The following is a 23,676-nucleotide window of genomic DNA, read 5'->3' as shown; positions in this document are numbered from 1 at the left end:
AACCATATTGTAAAGAAAATATTAAATTTGTTCCAGAAGAAAAATCTAAAACTAGTAATCCTAAAAACGTTAATCAGATTAAAAATAGAAACGTTGATAATTCAAAATTTACAAATTCTAGACAAGAAAGGAAATCTTCTATTCATTGCTATGGTTGTGGACATCCCGGTTTCATACAATCAAAGTGCCCTAAGTGTAATAAGTTAAAAGAAGAAGTTAAAACTGTCGTCAATTGTGTAAAATTGCATGCAGTTGAATCATTCGATCTACTGTCCAGTTCCATTTTTTTTAACTGTTTGTGGAGAAAAAGCAGCCTTTTGCGCTGATACAGGAGCATCGAATTCCATTGCAGGAGAAAGATTTTATAAGTTGTTACGAGATCGAGGGCTTGGATTTAAACAACAAATATTACGATGGTATTAGCTGATGGCAAGGAAAGAAATGTTCAAGCTTTGACTACAGTGGTAAATCTTAATGTTGAAGTAAAGATAGTCCGTATGAAATTTATTGCTTTGCCAAAAGCAAAAGGTAACAGGACGTTACTTGGAACTGATTTCGTACAGGCTGCGGGAATAGTGCTCAACATCCAGAATGGGACTTGATATTTTAGTGAAAATTCACAGAAGCAGTATGCCTTTTACAAAGAACCATCTGAAACTAAAGAAATTCTAAACGTACTAACATCTCTGAAAGTAACATCTCCAGAAACAAAAACATCTTTGACGCTCCTGTTGCAATACCGGAAGCAACCGAATCTGTGAAGTTGAGAGATGATGAAGGAAAACATTTGACGAGAGAACAACGGAAGAAATTAAATTCATTGTTAGAAGAGTATGAAACTAGCTTTCAGCCAGGGGGAGAGCCTACTCCTATTGAGCACAGAATCCAGACCGGAAATAATTTACCTGCCGAACCACCATATTGAATGACACCCGTGAAGAAAGAGTTGTTAAAAAAGAAGCTAGATTCCTTACTAGCTCAGGGTATCATTGAGGAATGCGAATCACCTTATACGAGCCCTGTTGTGTTGGTCCCTAAACCTAATGGTTCCATCAGACTGTGTATAGATTATCGAAAATTAAACTCCCAAACCGTTCCAGACACCTATCCATTACCAAGAATGGATTATTTGCTAACTGAAGCCAAATCAACGAAATACATGTATACCATTGACCTAAGAGCAGGTTATCATCAAGTTCATGAAGCAGATCAAGAGAAAACTGCCTTTGTGTGTCCATTTGGCACTTTCAAGTTTTTGCGAATGCCATTTGGGTTGCGTAACGCGCCTGCAACTTTTCAACGATTTATTGATAAATTTAGATCAGGGTTAAAAGATGTTTTTGCATTGTAATATCTCGACGATATCATAGTGTTATCAGAAACATTCGATAAACATTTATCAGATTTGAAGAAAGTGTTTGAAAGACTTTCTGTGTTTAAACTAAATGCTAACAGGAGCAAATGCCATTTTGCTTGTGACAGAGTAAAGTATTTAGGTCATTGGATACAGAAGACGGTGTAGAGGTAGATACCGAGAAAGTATCTTCCATTCAGAAAATTCCTAAACCAACATGCGTAAAGGAAGTTCAGTCTTTCCTACAGACGTGTTCCTGGTTCCGAAGAATTTCCCTAATTTTTCAGAAGTTGCTAGACCCCTTAGTGACTTAACCAAAAAGAATAAACAGTGGACATGGGGTGAAACCGAACAAAAAGCATTTGAAGAGTTGAAAAAAAGGTTGATTTCACCGCCTGTGTTATCACAACCTGACGGAACTAAACCGTTCATCATTAGGACAGATGCCAGTAATTATGCTTTAGGAGCAGTCCTTATCCAAGGAGAAGTCCCCGAGGAACGTGTGATTGAGTATGCAAGTCGATTGTTAAACTCAACAGAAAGAAATTATTCAACTACCGAAAGAGAAGCTCTTGCAATAGTTTGGGCTATTGAGAAGTTCCGCGGTTATATAGAAAACCAAGAAATAATAATTGCATCTGACCACCAACCTCTTAAATGGCTAATGAGTATTAAATCACCATCTGGTCGTTTGGCTCGATGGGCCCTTCAAATCCAGTCATATCATCCAAAAATTGTCTACACTCCAGGAAAATCCAATGTTATAGCAGATCTTCTTTCTAGACCATTTTATGCAAATAATGACTTTGTGATTTAAATGCTGTTTCTATAGATTTACCATCCCGAAAATCTAAAGACATTCGTGAGGAACAAATGAAAGATGAAGCTGTAAGGAAGATTATAGATTGTTTTGAGAGTGGCAAAAAAGATGAAAATTATGTAAATTGGACTAGTAGAGGATATCTCATGAATCAAGGAGTTTTGTATCGTTACTCTTCCGACACAGACTCTGAAGAGGCTCACTTAGTTGTCCCTTGTCAAGAGCGAGAACGAGTCCTACAGCAGTATCACGATTCCGCCACTGCAGGACATTGTGGAGCTGAAGGCACGTACCATAAGATTGCCTCCAGGTATTACTTTTCTGGTATGATAAAGTATATCTCAGAATACGTGAAAAATTGTGCTGAGTGCAATAGGTATAAACCAAATAACCAGAAACCTGATGGATTACTTCGAACACCTGTGTATGCACAGAGGTTTGAAACACTTGCTATAGACCTTTTTGGCCCACTTCCAGAAACCCCAACTATGAAAAAATGGATTTTTCTTATTGAAGACACTAGTACGAAATGGATAGAGCTCTTCGCCTTGGAAGAAGCCACTGCGAAAAATTGTGCAAAAATTTTAATTGAAGAAGTTTTTTTACGTTATGGTTTACCCAGAAGATTGATTAGTGATAGTGGTACACAATTTGTTAGTGCGGTAATGCAGCAAACCTGTAACTTCCTTGGTATTAAACAAGAACTTATTCCTGTTTATCACCCTCAAGCGAATCCCTTCGAACGAAAGAACAGAGATTTAAAACCCAAACTAGCCATACTAGTCGGTGATGCTCATGATACTTGGGATTCGTTTTGCCATGAATATAGCAATATGTGACACTGCAGGTCATACCGCTGCTTATTTGCAGTTCGGAAGAGAACTTAGGACGACGGATGACGTTAATCACAATTTAAGAGCACTTATTGAAAACGGAAACTTTGTTGCTGAAATTACGCCGTATCTGAAAGAATTCGCTCGTTTGACACTTCAAATTAGGGAGCGTGTCGAACAAAAACATGACAAAAGAAAGGAATACTTTGATAAAAGACGTAGACAAACTTACTGTCAGCCTAGTGATAAAGTATGGATAACTATACATCCAATCAGTAAACCCATACACAAGAAAAGTAAAAAATTTATGCCTAAACGCGAAGGTCCGTATCTAGTGATTACTAACAGATCTCCCACAACATATGACATTGCAGATGCTGCTACTCATGATCAAGTGTTAGGTACTTATCATACCAATATGATGAGACCATACAAATTGCCTCCATCGAAAGACCAAGGTCCTGTGACTCCCATAAGGAAAAGAGGCAAACCTCGCAAAATTGAACTATCGAACACGGACTCTTTGCCGGGACGTCGTCAGAGCCCGAGGGGGAGTCTGTAACGAACGCTAGCAAACAGCCACACGTACTGCAGCGTCACCTTTTCGGACGCTATTCAAAAACACCTACGCCCGAACTAGTTAGTTCGAGTTTCGGCAGAGGACTATGAACATGTACTTTTTATTTTCATTTGAGTAATATTTCTTTGTGTTACTTCTTGTTAGTTTTGTCATGTAACTTTCTTTATGTAGCGTTTGTGTTTAATTAAATTCCTTTTGTTAAATGTTAAAGTTTGTCTTGTTTAAATTTTACCAGTTTTGTTTAACAACTTTACAGCTAGCCGTGGTCACAACGCTACACAATTAAATATATTCGTGATTTGCTTATTCCTAATGTTCCTTGTCCACAGAAGAAATAGCAGTTTTATGTCGCTGACGAAGAAAGTGTTTTATTTTAAATTTATTTAATATATTTAAATATCTCTATCTATTTATCTATATTTTATCTCCTTTGACAAAAGTAGTTAGATTTCTATTGGAAATTATGCAACCGCATTATAGAAAAACGTCGGCGCCCTACAACCACCCAATTTTGATGTTACGCGGAACCTTGTGTCGCGAATATTACATTTCGAACTTCAAATTCTGTCAAATTTCGTGAAAATTTAAGAAAATGATTAAAAACTTTGCGATTTAAAAGCTTTGTGTTCCCACTCAGCAAAAAATAAAACATTTTGGTTTCAAATTTAATCATAAAACTCAGAGATATAAAATAAATGCACTGCCGCTCGCCAAAACACAATACCAAGACAGAAGAGAAACGCGCCAAATTAAGAACATAAAATTAGGCAAGGAAAAACCTCGTGTCTGGCGTAGATTTTAATCAAGACTCTATCGATTTCGAGGGTCCCTCTTCATCAAGAGTAAGGAAATCTGCAAATTTCTTTGCTCCTGATTAAAATTTACTCTAAACACGTTGTTGCTTTGCCTAATTTTACGTTTTTAAAGCACAATATACGTGTGTCTTGAATTGAGTCAACAAATTCGAAGATTTAAAAGAAATGTGTTGCCGTTGCCCAAATTAAGAAATTTTTTATCTTCCACATGGCAGTGTGCTGCCGTTCAGATAAGTGTAAAATATTTAAGTTTTCTTTCAAATTTAGTCTGTCACTAATTAACAAACGCTAAACGTTTTAAAAGCAATAAACGCAAAATTAATTCACTTATTATTAATTGTTAGCTGAATTCATTAAAATCAGTATAATATTTTCGTTTTATAATAACTACTTCAAGCGGCTAATAAAGTAAAATAGCAAATATAATATCAAGCGCATCGAAATAAATTTACAAAATTTCAGGATCATAAACCAGTTACTAATAAAGATATTAGCTTTAAAAATGCATTTAGTTTATGTGTATGTAGCATTTCAAAGGTACCTGGCCCCTTAAAAATGGAAAGCAACACATACAGAAGTTCAGACAAACTCTGCTAAGCTGTTTACAGCATCTCTTCCCCGAACGATAAGGAGAAATCCCAACTTTGAGCACTACCTCCTCCCCGGGGAATGCAACAAAAACTGATCTTGAACGATAAATCCCGAATCATCCCTGAGTTCGCACCAGTGCGTGAAAAGAGAATTTCCTATGGGGTATGATGTATAAAAAATTGTTGGGAAGCACTGTTCCAGTAGCAGAAGGCCTTCATCGTTCAAATCACATTCCCTTCCAGTAGTCACGTGGGCCATTCTTTCCTTTCAGCACGTGTCATTTTATTCACTTATTTAACAATAAGGGAAAAAAAATCTTAAATAAGTGAAACATTAATGAAAGTAACCGGAACAGATGATTAAAAGTAAGTAGAATAGCGCGTGGGTAGCGAAGTCAACTTTTAAATGAATTGCAAGAAATTTCCGGGTGCATACACTTGACCTCTAAACATGATTATTTCCAATTTTAGCCAGTCGCTGATAGACCTTAACTCGCTAATGCATGCTCAAGCAAGCGTATCAAAATGACGAGTAGAGACGCAAAGTATTGTTATCATACACTTTTCTTAATAACATGAGTTATGGCAGAAAAGTACTTTTTAGACGTCGAAAAGCTAAAAGAAAATAGCTATTCGATTAATTTCTCTGATTGAAGGAATATATGAAAGATTATACTTAAAAGAAGAATAAACCGAATTTCACAATAATAGCCAAGTTAAAATAATATTTCTAATATGATCTCTGAAAAAGAAAGAAAATGCGCATAAAAATAATTATCGCAATATAAGGCTAAGAAACAATAGCTCACATTTGTTGCTATAATTGTTACACCTCAACAAAACAAACACTCTTTCGTGGCACAGTAAACGATAGTTTAGTCGATAACCAGTCTGATATTTGGTTGCCCACTGCAAGGATGGGATTAAAGCGAAAACCGCCATTTAATTTCAAGTAAACATCCTGGATGTTTTGCAACTTTAAAACACAGATTTAATTTTAATTTCTAAAACAAAAGTTTTTGGAATGATATCAGATGACCATAGAGGCCAAAACGTTAGAATACTATTATGATATTATATCAATTCAAATTATAAGTGAATCATTATTCACAACAAACCAAGCGTTAGAATGTGTTCCCTGATAAGTAGCAATCCAGAAGTCAGAATGTGTTCTGGACAGTGGAACACATTTTGACTCCTCGTCCTTCTACTTAGAAACACATCCACTGTTCCTAGGTAAAAGCACTGGACTAATAAAGTTGCTTTTTTCAATTCCATTCAAATCCAACATAGCATCAATGTAAATTATAGGTGAATTATTATAATATCTACATCAATCCAAGCAGAGTCCCCCCGACAGCTGGGTTACTAGCAGTCCGGGACTCGTGGATCACTACCAATCAAGGAAATACATCAAGTGTTTTGTCTTGGTGTCTCATAATGTAATCCATCCATAGTAAAATCGCATCAGTTTAAATTATAAAAGATAAATTATTACCATATGTACACCAATCCAGTGTTTCAAATGTTTCCCCGACACGTGAATCATAACACTACTTCAATCAGCGAACATATCCAGTGTTTCTTTTAACATTTAATAATATATTCTCCTGAATGAAGCCTTTCGAAATTCCATCTAAATAATACGTGCAGCATTACTGTACCTATATCATCCCAAGCGTCTAGATCACTGATAGTTAGATAACTAACAATCCTTCTATATTGAATACATTAAGTGTTTCTCTTAATGTCTATTAATGAAATTCATCCAAATCTGACATCGAATCGTTTTAAATTCTAGGTAAATTACTACCATATCTACATCATAGCAAGCATTGGTATGTGTTCTCTGACACATATTATTTTAATGCCTAATAATGTAATCCATCCACATCAAATTAAATTACATGTGAATTATTATCTCCGACACGTGGATCGCAATCAATCCTTCAATCATAGAACATAACCAGCGTTTCTTCTAACGTCTAATAACATCTTCTTCTCAATGAAGCCTTTTTAAATTCCATCCAAATGACACGTAAAACATTACTATACCTATGTCAATATAAGCGTTTGGATCTGCACACTGATAAGTGGATCACCACCAATCCTTCCTTCAGGGAACATATCGAATGTTTTTCTTTAAGTCTAATTACTTCTGCTAGGCGGTGACTTTTAAAATTCTGTTCGGATTTCTTTTTTTTTTCCCTTTTTTCTTTTTTTTCTTTCTCTTTTTTTTTTTTTTCCTAGTCTCTAGTGAAGCGAACATATGATGATTAACACAGACGCTGCTGCCATAAATCACATCTAAAAGAAGACACAATACGTCAGCATCAACATTACGCGTTACTAAAATGTCTATGACGGTTACTGGTTTGGAGCGAATTCTTTCTAGAAGCTACTTTGAAATGGGAACTTTTAGTCTTACTTTTATGAAAATAAAATAGACAGAAAATTAAACGTTGAGCAGCTGAAGAAACTTCCAGCTATTTTAAATCATCCTGACATTTCTCCAAGTCGCTGTCGTCTCATGTTTCGTTTCAAAGCCTATCTTGCCACCTTAATTCACTAATTCGGAATGACAGATGCTTTGAAAACAACTTACCGGACAAAGCTTCCTTGGCATGTTTCAATTCTTTATCCATTTGTTCTAATTTAGCGGCCATGGCAGCGTTTTCTTTAGCCTTTTCGTCTCTAGATTCCATTACCTCCTCCAGATCCCTGAGTAGTGCACTGTTCTTGATTTTCAGAGCCTCGATCTCGGCCATCAACTGCACGACGGAAGTCGGGGTGTCGTCTTGGGATTTGGATGCATCTGAAAGAAGTTTCGAAAGGTGAGATTCGAGTGTCATACAAAAAATTAAGTAATGCAGTTTTAATCAAAAAAGAAAGGTGCAATAAATCAAGACTAAGGAAACTGGGTTAAGCATTTTATTCTTCATTATTGGTTTTAGATACGACCATCAATTGATATTGCAATTTTGGTTGCTTTCGATTGCATACGGTATTGCAATTTCATTTAATAATTATTGCAATTGCATCACCGGTATTGCAAAATAAAATTCCATGTTTCCTATTAGTATCATAACTCAGATAATTTTTTTCATAAGGAAGCGGAAGCGAAAATTTTGGGATTTGTTTTGATAAACGAAAAAATGTAATCATCTAATGCAGATCTTGCATGAAAATTAAATGGCTTAGAATCAAAATTTTTCAAATCCTCAGATATCTGTATTTTTTATGCTACTTGAGAAGTAGATTATTTTTCAATAAAATATCTTGAGATTTTTTTTTCAGAAGATACAATGCACAATATTTGATTAACGTAGTTGGTTTGCATTCGTACGATAGAAAAAAATGCAGATCGACACTGCATAAAGTTAATACAATATAAAATCGATAAAATCATCAACCTTATTTTGTTTTAAACAATTATTTTAATTTTAAGAAGCTTTCCTTTCCCCTCTGATTTTCAATTCCTGCCAGAATGAAAATTTAGATGACGTACATGCAAATTTAAATGAGTTCGTAAATAGTATTTAAGTAGCAGAAGTTAAGAGTTCGCGGTATGAGTGTTAGTTCTGAATTTATTGAAAGTAGCTTTATAGTTGAATAGTTGGTGGTAGCCACTTACTTTAGATTCTAGGCTCGGCTTTGCAGTGTACGGCCGATTAAACGGTTTAGATTGAGTAGGAGCCAAAAATTTAAATCATTGTGACTGTGTATACTATTTTGTGTTCAAGTTATTTAGCCGCAAGTGATAGATAAATTGTGAGCACCGAGTGAGTGCATTTTCTGTTCAGTTTAATTAAAATAAAAAAGTTATTATAATCTTCGTCTGCAGTCATTTGTTCTTCCACGATCTAGCGAGAATTCACTACTTTGTCTTTCAGTAGGCTCTACAGTTAATGCTCCCAGAATACACAAGAAGACTCTACAAGTGACGCTCGAACTAAAACGAAATGGTGGATGACGATTCTTCACCATCAGGATTTGACTATTAGGTCCCCTAATTCCCAGTCGCTCTTTAAAAGATGGAGTATATAAGGCATTTTCTCCCTCCTTTTTGCATGCCTTCGTGTGTAAAGGTGGTACACTCGGCGGGGTCCAGGTTGGAGTTCCGGCGAGGGCATTGCCCATTTTTCACGTCTCCTGCTTAAAAAGTAACTTAATATCTATACAAACTCTGCATAAAGTCAGCACCGGCATAGGACTGACACAATCATAAGGGTCGTCACAATCGTACGACACACATTTTCTGTCTCTGCACCGTGCACTCCCATGAACACAGAAAGCCTGCTATGATGCTTAAGCTGTTATTGTATGTTCTCTGGAGGAGAAAATATACTTCTTCAAGGAAGAAAATGGTTTTTAAACTCTTGAGGTACAGCTTTCAACAACAAACATCCACTTTCAGACTGTCCCACTTCAACATGAAGTTTTCAGATTTCCAAATCCCCACATTATGCGTATTTTAAACGAAAACAATTTGTTAGGAAAAATCTTTGATATACGTGCAATAACACCATAAACAATTTATAACACTACCTCTTACAGAGTGTTACAATAATATGACAAAGTTGCTGGATTTTGTGGAGATCTTATATAATTAGTAACAGAAGAATTTAGCAAAATAATACAGTGAAATCAAGAGGACTAAAATTGTTTTTTAAAATGTGTGCGCAGGATAGACACCGACACAGTATAAGAGGGCGTAGAATCGAAACAGTTTCTGGGGTGCTCCATTAATATGCAAGCAGAGAGTCTGCCTATCATACTTAGTGTCGATCGTGGGCTGCATTTGTATATCATAAGACGCAAAAGCTGCATTTGTATATCATAAGAGGCAAAAGGCTTATTATTCCGCAGGAATATTAACTGCTACGAATATACAACAGAAATTAAGCAAACAAGTGCTTTAAAAGGATAATTCAAATAGGCGCATAAGACTTCTTCTTCACATATTTGATTTTTATTATAAATCAATAAGCAATTCTGCAAGCAATTATATTATTGGCAGAGCAAATTAAACATTTATTTTTCGGTAAGATCAATCAAATTTTCGAGCAGATTAAATGACGTGTTTAAAAGGCCGAAAGACGAATTCGACGAATTACAAGTATATACAAACAGTTGCTTTATAGTTGGCAAAATCTTTAGTATGAAAAATTTTATCATATTGAAACACTACTATATTCGAAGAAGAGTAAAAATTTAGTTTATTTACTGCTGATAGACGAATTAATAGGTAGCAAAATACAAATTGAATTCGGAAAACCTGTTGCATCATGTTACGCTCGGGAGTGAAGGTATAATGGTTTAGCAATGTTTTGCTGCCTTCGGAAAAAGAAATTACGTATCTATCGAAAACAATATGGATTAGTATAAATATATAAATACCCTAGATGAAAACATGAAAAATGTCACCAAGAAGATTTGAAATGTAAAACGCATTCAAGTTCTATCAGGGTAATGATACTAAACAATCAGCCCTGAGTGCTCGTTTGTGGTTATTATAAAACAGTCCTGAAGTTATAAGAAGCTTCTCCATATTATCCAGACTTAAATCCTATGGAACATGCATGGAATCAGTTGAAGGAAAGAATGAGGGAACAAGATAGCTCTTGAAACGAAAGGTCTATTAAAAGCAGTCCTTACATAGGAATGGAACCAGTAGAACATTCTTACACGAAAAATTAATTGAATCCATGCCGAAGGGCATGGAAAATGTAATTTGAGCAAAAGCATATCGAACAAAAAATTTAACATCCCATTATTTTCATCTTTTTATTACATATAAACTATTTATTCAAAGTGCTCGAGTATTTATGTGATTCAATTTTCAGAAATTTTTAAATAAATTATTTCTTTTGCCCAAAAACGCTTTGTTTACGTTTTTTGAAAATAAGAAGGTTTTAAAAATACATGAAGAATAATAGGTATGAAAGGAAAATACAGTCATTTTGCTAATATTTAGTAATGACTGATATTTGCAAATAAAACTAAAAAACAGAAGTGTCGAAAACAAACATGAGACACTATATATTGATGTTCTAGTCTTAGAATGTCATCAGAAAATAACTAAAAAAAGCGCTTCTCACTTGAGTCAAATTCACTTGTCCTACAAACTCTACAGTTAGATAACACGCACTTCAAACTAAACGTTTCTCGCCTACAAAAATAACTTATGATCCTAAATAAATAAAAATTCTGAAAGCTTTCAGATTTTACATTACACCCAAAGGAGCGGTTTTTTTTTAATGGTTTGTGTGCGTTACCTTTATTTATTAAATATCTTGTTCTACGCACTTAAACCATAAAAGTCAATTCAAAAGCAATACCACAAAATAATTTAAAATGAGCACATCTTTAGAATTTCCGGTACTCAGTCTCACGCGCTGGAGATATTTTCTTTTTTCGTACAGTTTTGCCATTGCTCGCTTTAACATCGTTGAATTTGTTAATCAAAAATTCGCTAGAGTTTTACAAATTACGGAATAGATAATAAAACAAATTCCAAATTTCAAATTTGGGCTTCCGTATGCCCACATTCGTCTAGAGGAGTACGTTACTCAAAATTTGATGTCTGTAAGTATCGTTGTTTTCTCACAGTGCGAGAAATATACATACATTCATGCAGATTCTCCATTATTTAATTTATTTAAATATAGTGCAGGGCTCTAATATTTGGAGGCAACAATTTGAAAACTGAAGTACCGTTTATAGTGAACCAGAGCAAAATGCCAAAACTAAGTTAACAGCCCTTCTGGGAAAATTGCTCCTTTGAGCTAATAAGGCTAAAATCATACAATAGCTAATTTGCCCCCATTTACTTCCTAGGATATATTTGTAAAACTCGTATTTGGAACGTCATCTATACCGAGTAAATCTTTCGGGCGAAGAGAAGAAAAACAGGAACTGTAATAATAATAATAGCTTCTTAATTCTGACACATGCAATGCTTTCATTTCCATTTTATTTCCAAATTAACATATTGCAAAATGAAAATAAGTTCCAGCAAAGAGTAGAAATTAAATTTCGGATAGCAAAAAGTTTTATAAATTTTTAAACTAATTATTTACTCAAAATAAAAATAATAGTAAACAATAATTTTAAATAATAAAGAAATTAAATAATTTAAGAAATTAAAAATAGCAAATGTAAATAAATAGTGAAATGAATTAAATAATTAATTAATAATATAAATAATAAAATAAAAATTTCTGAAATTCATAAAAGAAAGACAACAAAATAAAACAATTACTTTTAATGGAAAGATAAATATCTAATTAAATCGTTCACCGAATGCTTTTGGAAAATAAATACATCAATAAAAATAAATATTTTATTTCTTCTTAAATATAAGATACACAAAATTAGTACAAAAATCAACCTAAAATATTTCCTCTGAATAAATATAAATCATAAATCTAAGATAAACATCCATTGTAAATCTAAATATATATTTTTAATTTTGGATGAAACAAACTGCGCTGCATGAGTGTTAGTTTGAGTTGTCACAGCAAGTACTCGACCTTTCGCATGAAGAAAAAAAATCGAAAAATTGCTTGTCCAAACCTTTACAAAATATTATGTACAATATCATAATTGCATTCAGTCTTCAGTCCTCTTTTTAAAGACTCATTCATTCATTCATTGATGAAAGGTCACTGGTGCTTAGGGAAAACTGTATTACTTACAACTATACGGCTTTTACACAGTCAATACGGCTTTTACACAGAATATTTCAACGGTTGTTTCCTTGCAACGTATTGTTGCTAGCAGGAAAGAATCGTTCACAGGCGAAATATCTGCGGGGAAAAGCTCCTAAATACATAATGTGCAAAGGAAAATTCGTAAACCAGAAGTTTTTAATAGGGTTAATAATTCTTAGTAAAACAAAGAAGCAAGATGGATAGATATAAATTTAAGCAAGCGTAAAAGATTAAATATTAATAACAAAAATACTAGATTGACCATAAACGAATCAGACAACGTGAAACAAAATTCTCAAATTTTACCTGAATTATTCCTTACAGCAAAGCTCTCGAAGCCATTTTACGCAGCTCAATATATTTACCGCAGATTAATTAACATCATTATGACATAATGTATTATAGCAAGAATTTACAGAAAGATTTAAGATTTTAACGATTTTGAGTCTAATTTTAGTTCATTCTCATTACCATCAAAAATGTACGCGTAAACACCCCAGGAAATATACAAATGAATCTATTTATTTTACACTGTAATATAATTCGTTTTCCAAATATGAAAATTTGATGAACCTTTTTTCGTACTTGTCAAAAAGATAAATATCCTCAGGTACAAACATTTTCAATAAGATTATCGCGTTGCTTGAGAGTACATATGCGAACAGTTTTTTTTTTTTTTTTTTTTTTTTTTTACACAGTTGAAAATTAACAAGTCTAAAAAACCCCCATTGAAGGATTACCAAATGCAATTAGTGATAAAGACAATTTCCAGTAATTTTTCTGCACACTTGTAAAATCTATCAAAATCGAAAAGTCATGAGGTATAACTGCACGTTATAGTACGAAATATAGTTTATAATTATTTACTTATATGTACAAGGTGGTCATATGATAACTTCTCGGATATGCGAAACTCTAGCGGTATATCTGCTCGACCAATGGAAATTAAATTTCAAATATTACTATTTGAAGGTATACGCTCGAGATTTTGATGATCTAAAACAATAGAGCTCTCGCGGTTACGATTTCAGTGAAACAATTTTGAAATTTTAGAATGACTACGACCACTTTTTTATTGCGCAAACTGATCAGCGTATTGAAAAACCATAAACGACGTGAAAATTTAACGAATTCTTGATTAGCAAATTCAGTAATTTAAGGCGAGTGGCAACGTTGATGGAAATAAAACATTTTAATCTTCAACACTCCAGACTCTTGCCATTAGACAAAATGTGAGATAATTATTTTTCAGTTTTATCAACAAACTGGGCTATTGAAAAGCCGAGCAATATGTTGCCACCGCCCGAAATAAAATGCTTTTACTTTCCACCCGCCAGTGTGTTGTATTTTAGTAAAGCGCAAGATATTTAACTTTCGAATTTAATCTCTCTTTTATTGATTAACAAAAACAGCGGTTAAAAAGTAATTAAAGCAATTCTTTAGGATATTTTTTCTATTTTTTAATCCAGTTGGTTTCTATAAATATGCATTTGAATCATAAGCTGTGTAATGACAAATATTAAACAGGTTTTAAAAAATTGCATTATCTGGACTAACTAATACACATTTTCTTTTATAATTATACATATTTTCTTTTTTATAATTACTGTTTTATCCACTCCAACATGTGCTTAGGCAGCTATCTATGGAAATGGCTATTATTATAAATTTTGCATACATTTCATAATAATATTTCAAATAACTAATTATTCACTTTTTTTAACCTTTCCTGAACTCCTCAACATTCCCTCGCATTTCTTCGCCAGGATGCTAATTTAAAGGGAAATCAGTATTTAAACGGTTGAATCTTAGAGTTTATTCAGAGCATGTTTTCGCTAGCCAGCGATCATTTCGTTTCTCACCAAGCTGTACGCTGATACCCCTTTTGGCCATTTGAATAATTATCACGCCTGTTAGGTTGTCGAGTCAACCTAGGTTAGCCGTAACTTAGTCCTAGTACTTTGCACTACTCTTTTTTTAGACTTGAATTGATTTGTGTAACAACGCTTAAGTTCCATCGCAAGTTGTCGATGTTATTTATTGTAAAGCACGAAATACATGCCTTTTTGTTCATAATAGAAAATAATAAAGGGTTATTTTCACCCTTCTTCTGTGCTGGTATTATTTCACGCCTGTGCGAGAAGTCGCCAGGTTCATTGGTAGGATCTAGATTAATTTATATAGCCAAAGAGAGTTAGATCCTACAAAAGATTATCCAATTTTTAACGGCAAATGCTACGACAAATAAAATAAAAATTAATTAACTTTGAAAGCAATTTATTTTATCTCTCAAATGAAAATGTTAAGACAAAGGTTAATTCGTTTGAAATAATTCATTCCTTAGCGGTGTAAAATACTTGCATGAATAGTCATTCATTATAAATGTAAAAAAATAATTAGTAATTAAAACTTCAGGTACAAGAAAATGAAGATATTTGGAAAGAAATTCGCAGATTTCCAATACTTTGTAATTATGCTAATTATAATTTTTAAAGCCTTCATAAAATTCTAATGAGAATTTCCTTAATTAGTTTACGATCCTTCGTCGCGGTTACAAGATTAAATATTGATTAGAGAAACGTAATTTAATTTCTCTGGAGGAGCCAGTTTAATAATTTAACAGAAGAAGAAATCAAAGTTTCATCTTCTGTTAAATTATCCGTGGATAACTTCATTACATCTTTTATAATTCATTTTGAGCTAAGAAAGGGATTTTTCATCTATGATTAAAAAATATTAATTTCTCCAATGAGTTACATAAATTTTTGTCTCATTTATACCCAAAGTGAAAAATTATATACATGAAAGTATCTTTCACACGATGAAACAAAAATGCAGTTTTTAGAACAATGTTTATCATATAACGTTCTGGGTAACCTTAAAGTTCCACTGAACATTATTTAGGTTCAGCATCTGTACATTATTGCTGTAGGATAATTAAATTATTCTCTGAAAGAAAAAGGGTCCAATCTATTCTAATCTTTTAGTTTACTCATTGTTAATTACAATTATTAGAGAGTGAAGAATTTGATACATATTTCTCGCAGTGTGGAGAAACGATGGTCCTAAAGCCCTTTAAAATTTTAACAAACATAGTCTTTAACACAAACATATTATAGACCCTGAAGCTAGACTCGAAACTCTGCATAGAGAGTTTATTTTATAATGACAAAATGACATAGTACAGTGCCAGACTGGGCTATAGGCATTACACATTTTCATATATGTTACACAAGGGCGATACTAAGGAGTATGCTATCCCCCTACATGATGATTTGTTATAGATAAGACGTGAAAATACATAGTTGGAACATAAAAATTCGCAATTTACACAACAATACGTGTTACTTGGTGTTTTCCATACAGTATACATAAAACACTCCTATACATAAAACATCAAAATACATATAATACGTACTTAACAATGTACTGCGCAAAAAAAAAAACAAAAAAAATTCTATATCTCCCGTTCTATTGGGCCGATTGATGAAATTCAAATTCGTTCTTCTTGTATCGAAAGCGCGACTTAAGATATATATTACATTTATATATAGCATTATTCTAACATAGGTATTTTGACACAAAACCGGACTTTTTCTGAAATAACATACCAATGTTTTTACATATTTTGATTCTACAACTCAAATTTATGCCAGACTGCCAAGTTTTGTAAAAATCGCATGAGTAGTTTTTAAAAAATTAGGTCTCAAAATTTTAACTCTTCAATGCTAATTGAATTTGGTATATATTTATTAATATCTCTTTTTTATGAAACGTTTTTAATTCTTCCTTTCGCATTTCGAAATTTAAGTTCATTGCAAATAAAATTCACACAATTTTTATGATTTATTTTTAAAATTTGTTTTTTTAAAATAATTTTTAGAAATTTATCGAAAACAATTTTGAATTATATCCTACAAAATTTTTTCCATCATCTTAAAGTAGGTGTATTTCTAAGTATACCTACAAAAAATTAGAGATTTTTATTCAAAATTTTCTAAGATATACACTAATTTACATATTTTCGCGTTTTCAAGTTTGACTTTTTTTTTTTTTTTTTTTGAGCGATAATAATGCCAAATGTGGTTTATAGATTTTGTTACAGTGAATTGCCACAGCTATTTTTAACCGTAAATTTCAAACAACATTTTTGTGGAGAGAGAATTAATTATACATGAAGACTTCTCTCAATAATGCGTAATAAATATTTATTAATACTATATGAAAAGCTATTTTTACTTCCTTGCACGAAGTAAAAAGGAAGTATTGTAATCGCGAAAAGTTTCAGGCAGCATATTTAAACGAAAATATCCATTTTGACCGCTATCGTATGCAATTTAACGATGTTTTTGCGTACATATGTACGTAAGGACAGAATAAATAACTCTTTTCCTCCAAAAAAATTATAAAACTGCTTTAAAATGAATTCTGAAGAGAATTTTTCGTGGCTTCTGTACGAACGTATGTACGTACGTACGTATCTCGCATAACTCAAAAACGAGTAGCCTCATAACGTTGAAATTTTGTATATAGGACTGCTATAACATGTTGATGTGCACCTCATATTTTGGTTGCAATCGACCGCACCAAACGTATATAAATATATTTACTTATATATCCACTCTGTTACCCGGCTCAGTGATCTCAGTTTCTTTACTCTTATATGTTTGTAAATTGTACATTTTTTGCTTTAAAAATGATTGAATTATGTTGTTTTGATCTTCCGGTTAAGGTGTTTATGCCCTTAGTAAATCTGTATGCAATATTTTTAGAATTATCAACAATTTAAAAGTTGTTTAAGTGCCGCTAAGCCTAATATATTTTTTTTCCATGGCGGCCATTGCTTGTTTACATTTGAAACAGCAGAATAGTAGATTTGTTGCCAATCTAGAGAGACTAAGCTTCGCAACAACAAAGATAACGCCTTCATTTATTATTGTGAATAAAACCATGCTTAATCTTTTTTGGAATTTTTTCGAGGAAATAATTGTTTTAAGATTTACATTTTGAGTTTTATGTATGTTTGCCTTGTCACGAAATCAGAACTGAATTAATTGAATGAGAAATACTACATCGTCCGTGAAAAACTTTTGTTTTGTTTTGTTTTGTTTGCTTAATTTCTTTAATACATCGTTCTAGCTTTATTATAGTATTTGAATGGAACATGTGGTAACGATTAGATAATTCTTCAAATGATATAAATTTTGTGCATTATGACTTATAGTATGAACGAAATATAACGCTGTTAAGTGAACCTAGCGCCATAGTGTCGCTATTGTAAACAAATAGAGTGGATTTACTCTATTGCGGTTTATGCGCTATCGACGAAGTAGATTTAATTCAATCCAATAAGTTTAAATTAAATGCAAGAAAAAATGCGTATAATTTAATATTCTGTACAAGGAAGTCGTGTGGTGTACACATCAGATTTTTTTAAATTACAGACGATATTATTAAAATTTTTTACTTTTTTTTAAATATCTTTATATATATGTGCAAGAGTAAATTTTTACCTTCGCCGTGTTATCGTCTGCTAGTTTGCTTCAACTTCATAAATTGAACTGTCTAAAAACTGAGAAAGTTCTTTTGATGTTTATTTTCACAATGTTTTTAAGCAAACAGGGCGTTGAGATTTTGGGTTATATCTCAGCTTTAAAAAATATATATATAAATATAAATTTTTACATTAATTCTCTTAAAAAGAATGCTTTAAGCAGTAATTTTCTCTCGTGTCCCAGATTATATAAAAAACATGCTCTTTAATATAGAAATTATTAGTCTTAAAAACTTTAAATAATATGATTTAGATTGTTTGCACCCGATATAAGAATCGGGCCACTCAGTGGTACAGGATAAGCGCTGCTGAAATGGTTTATTTCTATCTCATTTAACAACAATCTTTTAATTCAAATATTTATCTTTTGGACTTTGCTTTAAACTTTATTTAGAGTTAAAATGCTTAGAAAATGAAAAGCTATCTTGAGCTGAAACGCATTTGATGCAACGGATATTTTAAAAAAATTGACAAGAATGCATAATTTATGAAAGTGTAACAATAAAAAAATCTTAATTTGCTTGTGCCAGCACTGAAAACAAATGTAGAAGTAAAGAAGGAAATTAGGGGGGGGGAATCTACTTCAACGAAGTTGGGTGTTCAACGAGAAAACACTTGGACGTGCACACAAGCAAATAGCAGCAATAGAGTTAGCACTAACGGAAAGACAAAAACCATATCATTGCAGATTAAATTGAAGAGCGACTGGTTTTCAACTATATGGTTGTATAAATTTAGATTACGTCATAGAATATCATATCTTATCATAAACGGAACATCCCATGATTTCTCAGTCGAATTATTTAAAAACTCAGGAATTTATCCAGTGACATTATAAGGCTTCTTAGCGTGCCTTCCTGGTGTAATGGTCTGCACGCTTGGTGCTTATTCGAGAGGTCCGTGGTTCGATTACCGGCGAGGGCATTATTCATTTTTTATTTCCTCTGCTTCCAAAAAATACCTAATGTCTCTACAGTGGCGCCCGAACTAAAAGGGGTTGAATGGTGATTCTTCAGCACCAGGATTTGGCGGCTGGGTTCCCTAATCCTCAGTCGCCCTTTAAAAGGGGGTGTATATAAGGTATTTCTCCCGCCTTCTTAGCGTGCCTACATGGTGTAGTGGTCTGCACGCTCGGTGAGTATTCGAGAGGTTCCTGCTTCCAAAAAATCCTAATGTCTAAAAATGTATATGGATATCATCTAAAGACGTTTTCCCTCTTGATGAAACCAGTCTTTTCTTTCATTTCATGCCTTCAAAATGCTTTGTCACTAAAGACTGATAAAGGCTCTGACCAAATACTGATGAAATGGATTGAATTGGATTATTAAATTAAGGAAAACCAGGGCTATCTGTCTAAAAGGAAGGAGAAGAAATTTCTAAGGAAAATCAGCTGGCATACACATTACACATGAGAAAAACCACGAAAACGCCCATGCATTTAGTCCGTTTGCCGGAATTCGAACCCAGGAGCGAACTACCAGTGTTCAGCGACTTTACCGCTCGGCCGTTTATGGGCCTTTATGAAACGAAAGGAGATAACTTTATTTAAAATGAATGTCAGAAATGCCAAGATGTTTCGAAAAGTTGGATGCTTTTTAATATACTTGCAGAATGCCTGAAGAAAAAGAGCAAGCCATTAAGAACCAAAAATTAATTTTTGCATAAAATTTAGCATTTTTTTAAAATTTATAACTTTTGTAATCTTATGATATTTGATTCTTGAGATTTCAAAAACAAAATATTTGACTAAAATATGAATAAAATTTTAAGAAACTAAATGTAGGATGATAAAACTGTGTAAAGCAATGGGCACAATGATAAAACTGTTTAAAGCAATGTATGCAAGTCATCCTAAGTTAAAATGTCGGTTATACACATCTCTTATTTATATATCTTTTCTGAACGGAACAGTGAAAGGCGTGTAAACTGTGCTTTATTGTATTTTCTCTTTTAATATATGCAGTTTTTAAATGCGTCGTAGTCTGGGTCACAAAGAATTCTTCCGAAAAAAACGCAATTCAAACAAATAAAATTAACTTCTGGAAAATTTATTTTAATAAATATATTTAAAATGCTCAGTTCGAATAAATGAATAGAAAATTTTAAAACAATTATCTGAAAAGTCAATTCACTACGGACAATTAAAATAATAGTCTAAAAATTTAAAAATTACCTAAAATAATAACTATGACTAAAAAATATAGTATAAAGAAAACTATTTGAAAAAAAATTAACGATGCACCTTTATTTTAAACTACACAGTTCGAATGAGAAAATAGGAATTTTTAAAACAGTTATTCGAAAGAAACTATGCAACCTAAACAATTAAAATGAAATTCGAAAAAAAAAATAACTTAAGATAATAACAATTATAATTAAAAATATAATATAAAGAACATTATTTGAAAGAAGGAACGATTGTGACTTTATATCCGCTCACGCACGATGTAAAAATGGAAATGAAAATAGGTTGCCTCATATTAAGAAGTTCGCCAAGTGAACTATTTTGGGCGTAAACTGGATAAAAAGTGCCAACATAAATTGTTTCATTTTTCCGTAAATTTCGCGCCAAATTTTACAAAATTTAATATTTAGGCATAATTTGAATCGTAGAATCGAAATATATAAAAAAATTTGTATGTTATTTCAGAAAAAGTCCGATTTTGTGTCAAAATACCTATGTTAGAATAGTGCTATATATAAATCTAATCTATATCCTAAGTTGCGCTTTCGAGACATGAAGAACGCAATTTAAATTTCGTTAATCGGCCCAGTAGAACGGAAGATATAGACCTCCTTCCCCCCCCCCCGCAGTGTGTCTCCGTTGTCTCTGGCGGGGTCGAAATTGAAATTGGCGAGTGTTCGGAGCGTTCGCCTTAAACGAGTTTATGTTAAAGAAGGATTTAATGTAATAGTATCTCCAGTTACGTTCTCTTTATATTACATGCTGTCAACTGAAAAGTTTAAAAAAATATTTACCTACAATTTGGCTTCGAAAAATAAATACAACGCCCCTAGCTATTTTCTCGTGATATGAAACTAGTTCAAAAGATCGAAGTTTTCTAGAAGAAAAAACATCCAGATTCGAAGAGTAGAATCTGGATTTCTAAGGAGCTTATTTAGTTATTATTGGAATCCTTTCGTTCGTGAAGATTGAGTCGGCATTGTACAGGTAAATTTACTTTAATAATATTTTATTCACATGCCTTTAATAGCTTTTTAGCCCAAAGAGCGTTAGCCAAGAACGGCTATTAATTTCGTTTTATTATTTTGCGTTGGTTCACTATAAACGGTGTTTCCCTTTTCAAATTGTTGAAGAAATTAAATAATGAAGAATCTGCATGAATTTATGTATGTTTCTCGCATTGTGATAAAACAAAAATACCTAGAAACATCAAATTTTGAATACCGTAGTCTTCCACTCGAATATGGGCATTTCTACTGAATTTCTACAGTTTCTACTAAATCTTTCTACTGTAGAGTAGCCCGTATGCTTTATTGTTATTCATTTGAACGACACAACACTGCCGATTACGTAAAGTAACCAACGATAGTAAACAAGCCCGCGCCAAGCCTAATCGGCGCCGTCGTGCAAATGTCTAACGAGCGCCTTTATGCAGTGACGATATTAAAGAGACATTGCTTATCGTTAACAATTAAAATGAAGCATTACTAGCATAATAATATGAAAAGCAAAAATATTACATTCTATTTTTTACTTTGTCTAAATGTGCAGACATTTTGGGCTTTGTTAAAACCCACACTCAAACATATTTATTGAAGAATTATACATATATTTATGTTGCAAAAAGCCGCCCAACCGGTTTAGTGGTTAGCGTTGCTGACTGCCGTGCCGAAGAACCCGGGCTCGAATCTCAAAAAAGGCATGGATGTTCGTAAATGTATTGTGTCCGTGCGGCATGGGGGCACTCTAAATATGCGAGGCAAAAGTCCTCTCGAAATGCTGGTGGTAGGGAAAAAGGATTGGGAGACGCTCGGACCCGTTCCCCCAGAATACTCTACATCAAAATTGGGGGCGAAACTGAGCTAAATCGCACTGTCACCTGTGAGATGCTCAAGGCTGTTGCCAACGACAGGCGTACTTTGCGCTCCTTGCCACGAGGAATTTCGTGGGCTTGGGCTGACTATAGGACAGACAAGTGAGCATTAGTCAACGACAACATGTTACAAAACGTAACACTGCAAGCGAAGCAAAATAGTCGCCATTCGATACCAAATTGGTATCTTAATTGGTACCTTTATTGGATACGTAAACGCATTCAATACCAAATATATTGCTGAACACTATTTATTATCTTAAAATTAAAAACAAATTAATTTAGATATCTAATAAGTTTGCACTGAATAAATTGTTGTTCGCGGCGTAGTTTACAAGGTTCAAATTGTGATTACAACAGGGCACAAAAAATGCTTTAGAGCTGATATCTAGGAATATATCCAAAATTCTTTTTTGCACACCGCTATGTTGTTGACGATGATGAAGCTTAGAGTTTCAACCGGCGATGCTACATTTCCTCTTAAAGTTAGCAGAAACCGCAATTTCATGCATAAGATCTATACTACTTATATCGCTTTTATTTTTATCAGTTAATGCTTTTTCCAGTTTTTGGCATAAGTTGAGCCAATCTTATAAATATATGTGAACGAAAATACGTGATGCCGTAACGTATTGTAAAGGTAGACGCGATCGACAAATTGCTTAGTCCTTATTTTGTGTCTACTGTTGCAGTCGTAGTAATTTCTACAACATTTAACTTTTTGTGGTAGAAAAGGTAAGTGCAGTTACAGATTATGGTAAACTTAGGCTATCTTTTTAATTCAGGAAAGCGATGATTTGAGCATAATTACTCGAAAAAAAATTTTTTTCATGAACCGTTTGTTTACTAAACTAAAAATTATTATCTTTAGAGAAGAAAGGATTGACATATTTACGGAGTACCACTGAATTTAAAATATACCTATTTGAGATTTGAAGAAGTATAAATATACAAGGTATTCTGAAATAAAAAACTGGCCTTTTTCCGATTTTTAGCTATATGGAAAACCGAAAGAAAATGTTTCGTTATTTCATTACCTCTTAAATACATACTTTACTTTATTTATACATACTTAAATACATACTTTAATTTGATTTTTTTACTTTAATAAACAAAAGAGTGCTACCATTTCCTTGAATTATTTGGTATTGAACTAATATTTCATATATTTTCCAAGCAATGGTCTACTATATACTGTTTTTCAGAAGTAAGGTAAATATTTCGAACAGTGACTTTCAGAGTGTTCTTAAGAAGAAAGTGTTTTACGTAATAGTTATTTTCTACTTTTATTTTTACTTCCGCTTTTTCCGAAAGATTACGAAAGAATAAACCTGTTGATTCGGAATTTCAAAATTTA

At 33.0% G+C, this 23,676-nt stretch overlaps 1 protein-coding gene across 4 annotated transcripts in view; it reads right to left on the bottom strand.

Moving 5' to 3' along the window:
- Positions 1-23,676, bottom strand: part of Liprin-gamma (liprin protein kazrin) — a 463,459-nt gene that overhangs the window by 239,238 nt on the left and 200,545 nt on the right. For all 4 annotated transcript variants that reach the window (XM_085815044.1, XM_085815043.1, XM_085815045.1 and 1 more), the window contains exon 3: positions 7,598-7,807. In XM_085815044.1, the coding sequence (XP_085671170.1) occupies positions 7,598-7,807 (210 nt within the window). The remainder of the gene's footprint in view (positions 1-7,597; positions 7,808-23,676) is intronic.

The sequence above is a fragment of the Stegodyphus dumicola genome, chromosome 4, assembly GCF_044657685.1.
Source record: "Stegodyphus dumicola isolate Sdum_Otavi_A_Nest chromosome 4, ASM4465768v1".
Taxonomy (NCBI): domain Eukaryota; kingdom Metazoa; phylum Arthropoda; class Arachnida; order Araneae; family Eresidae; genus Stegodyphus; species Stegodyphus dumicola.
This window is presented reverse-complemented; position numbering and strand designations above follow the sequence as displayed.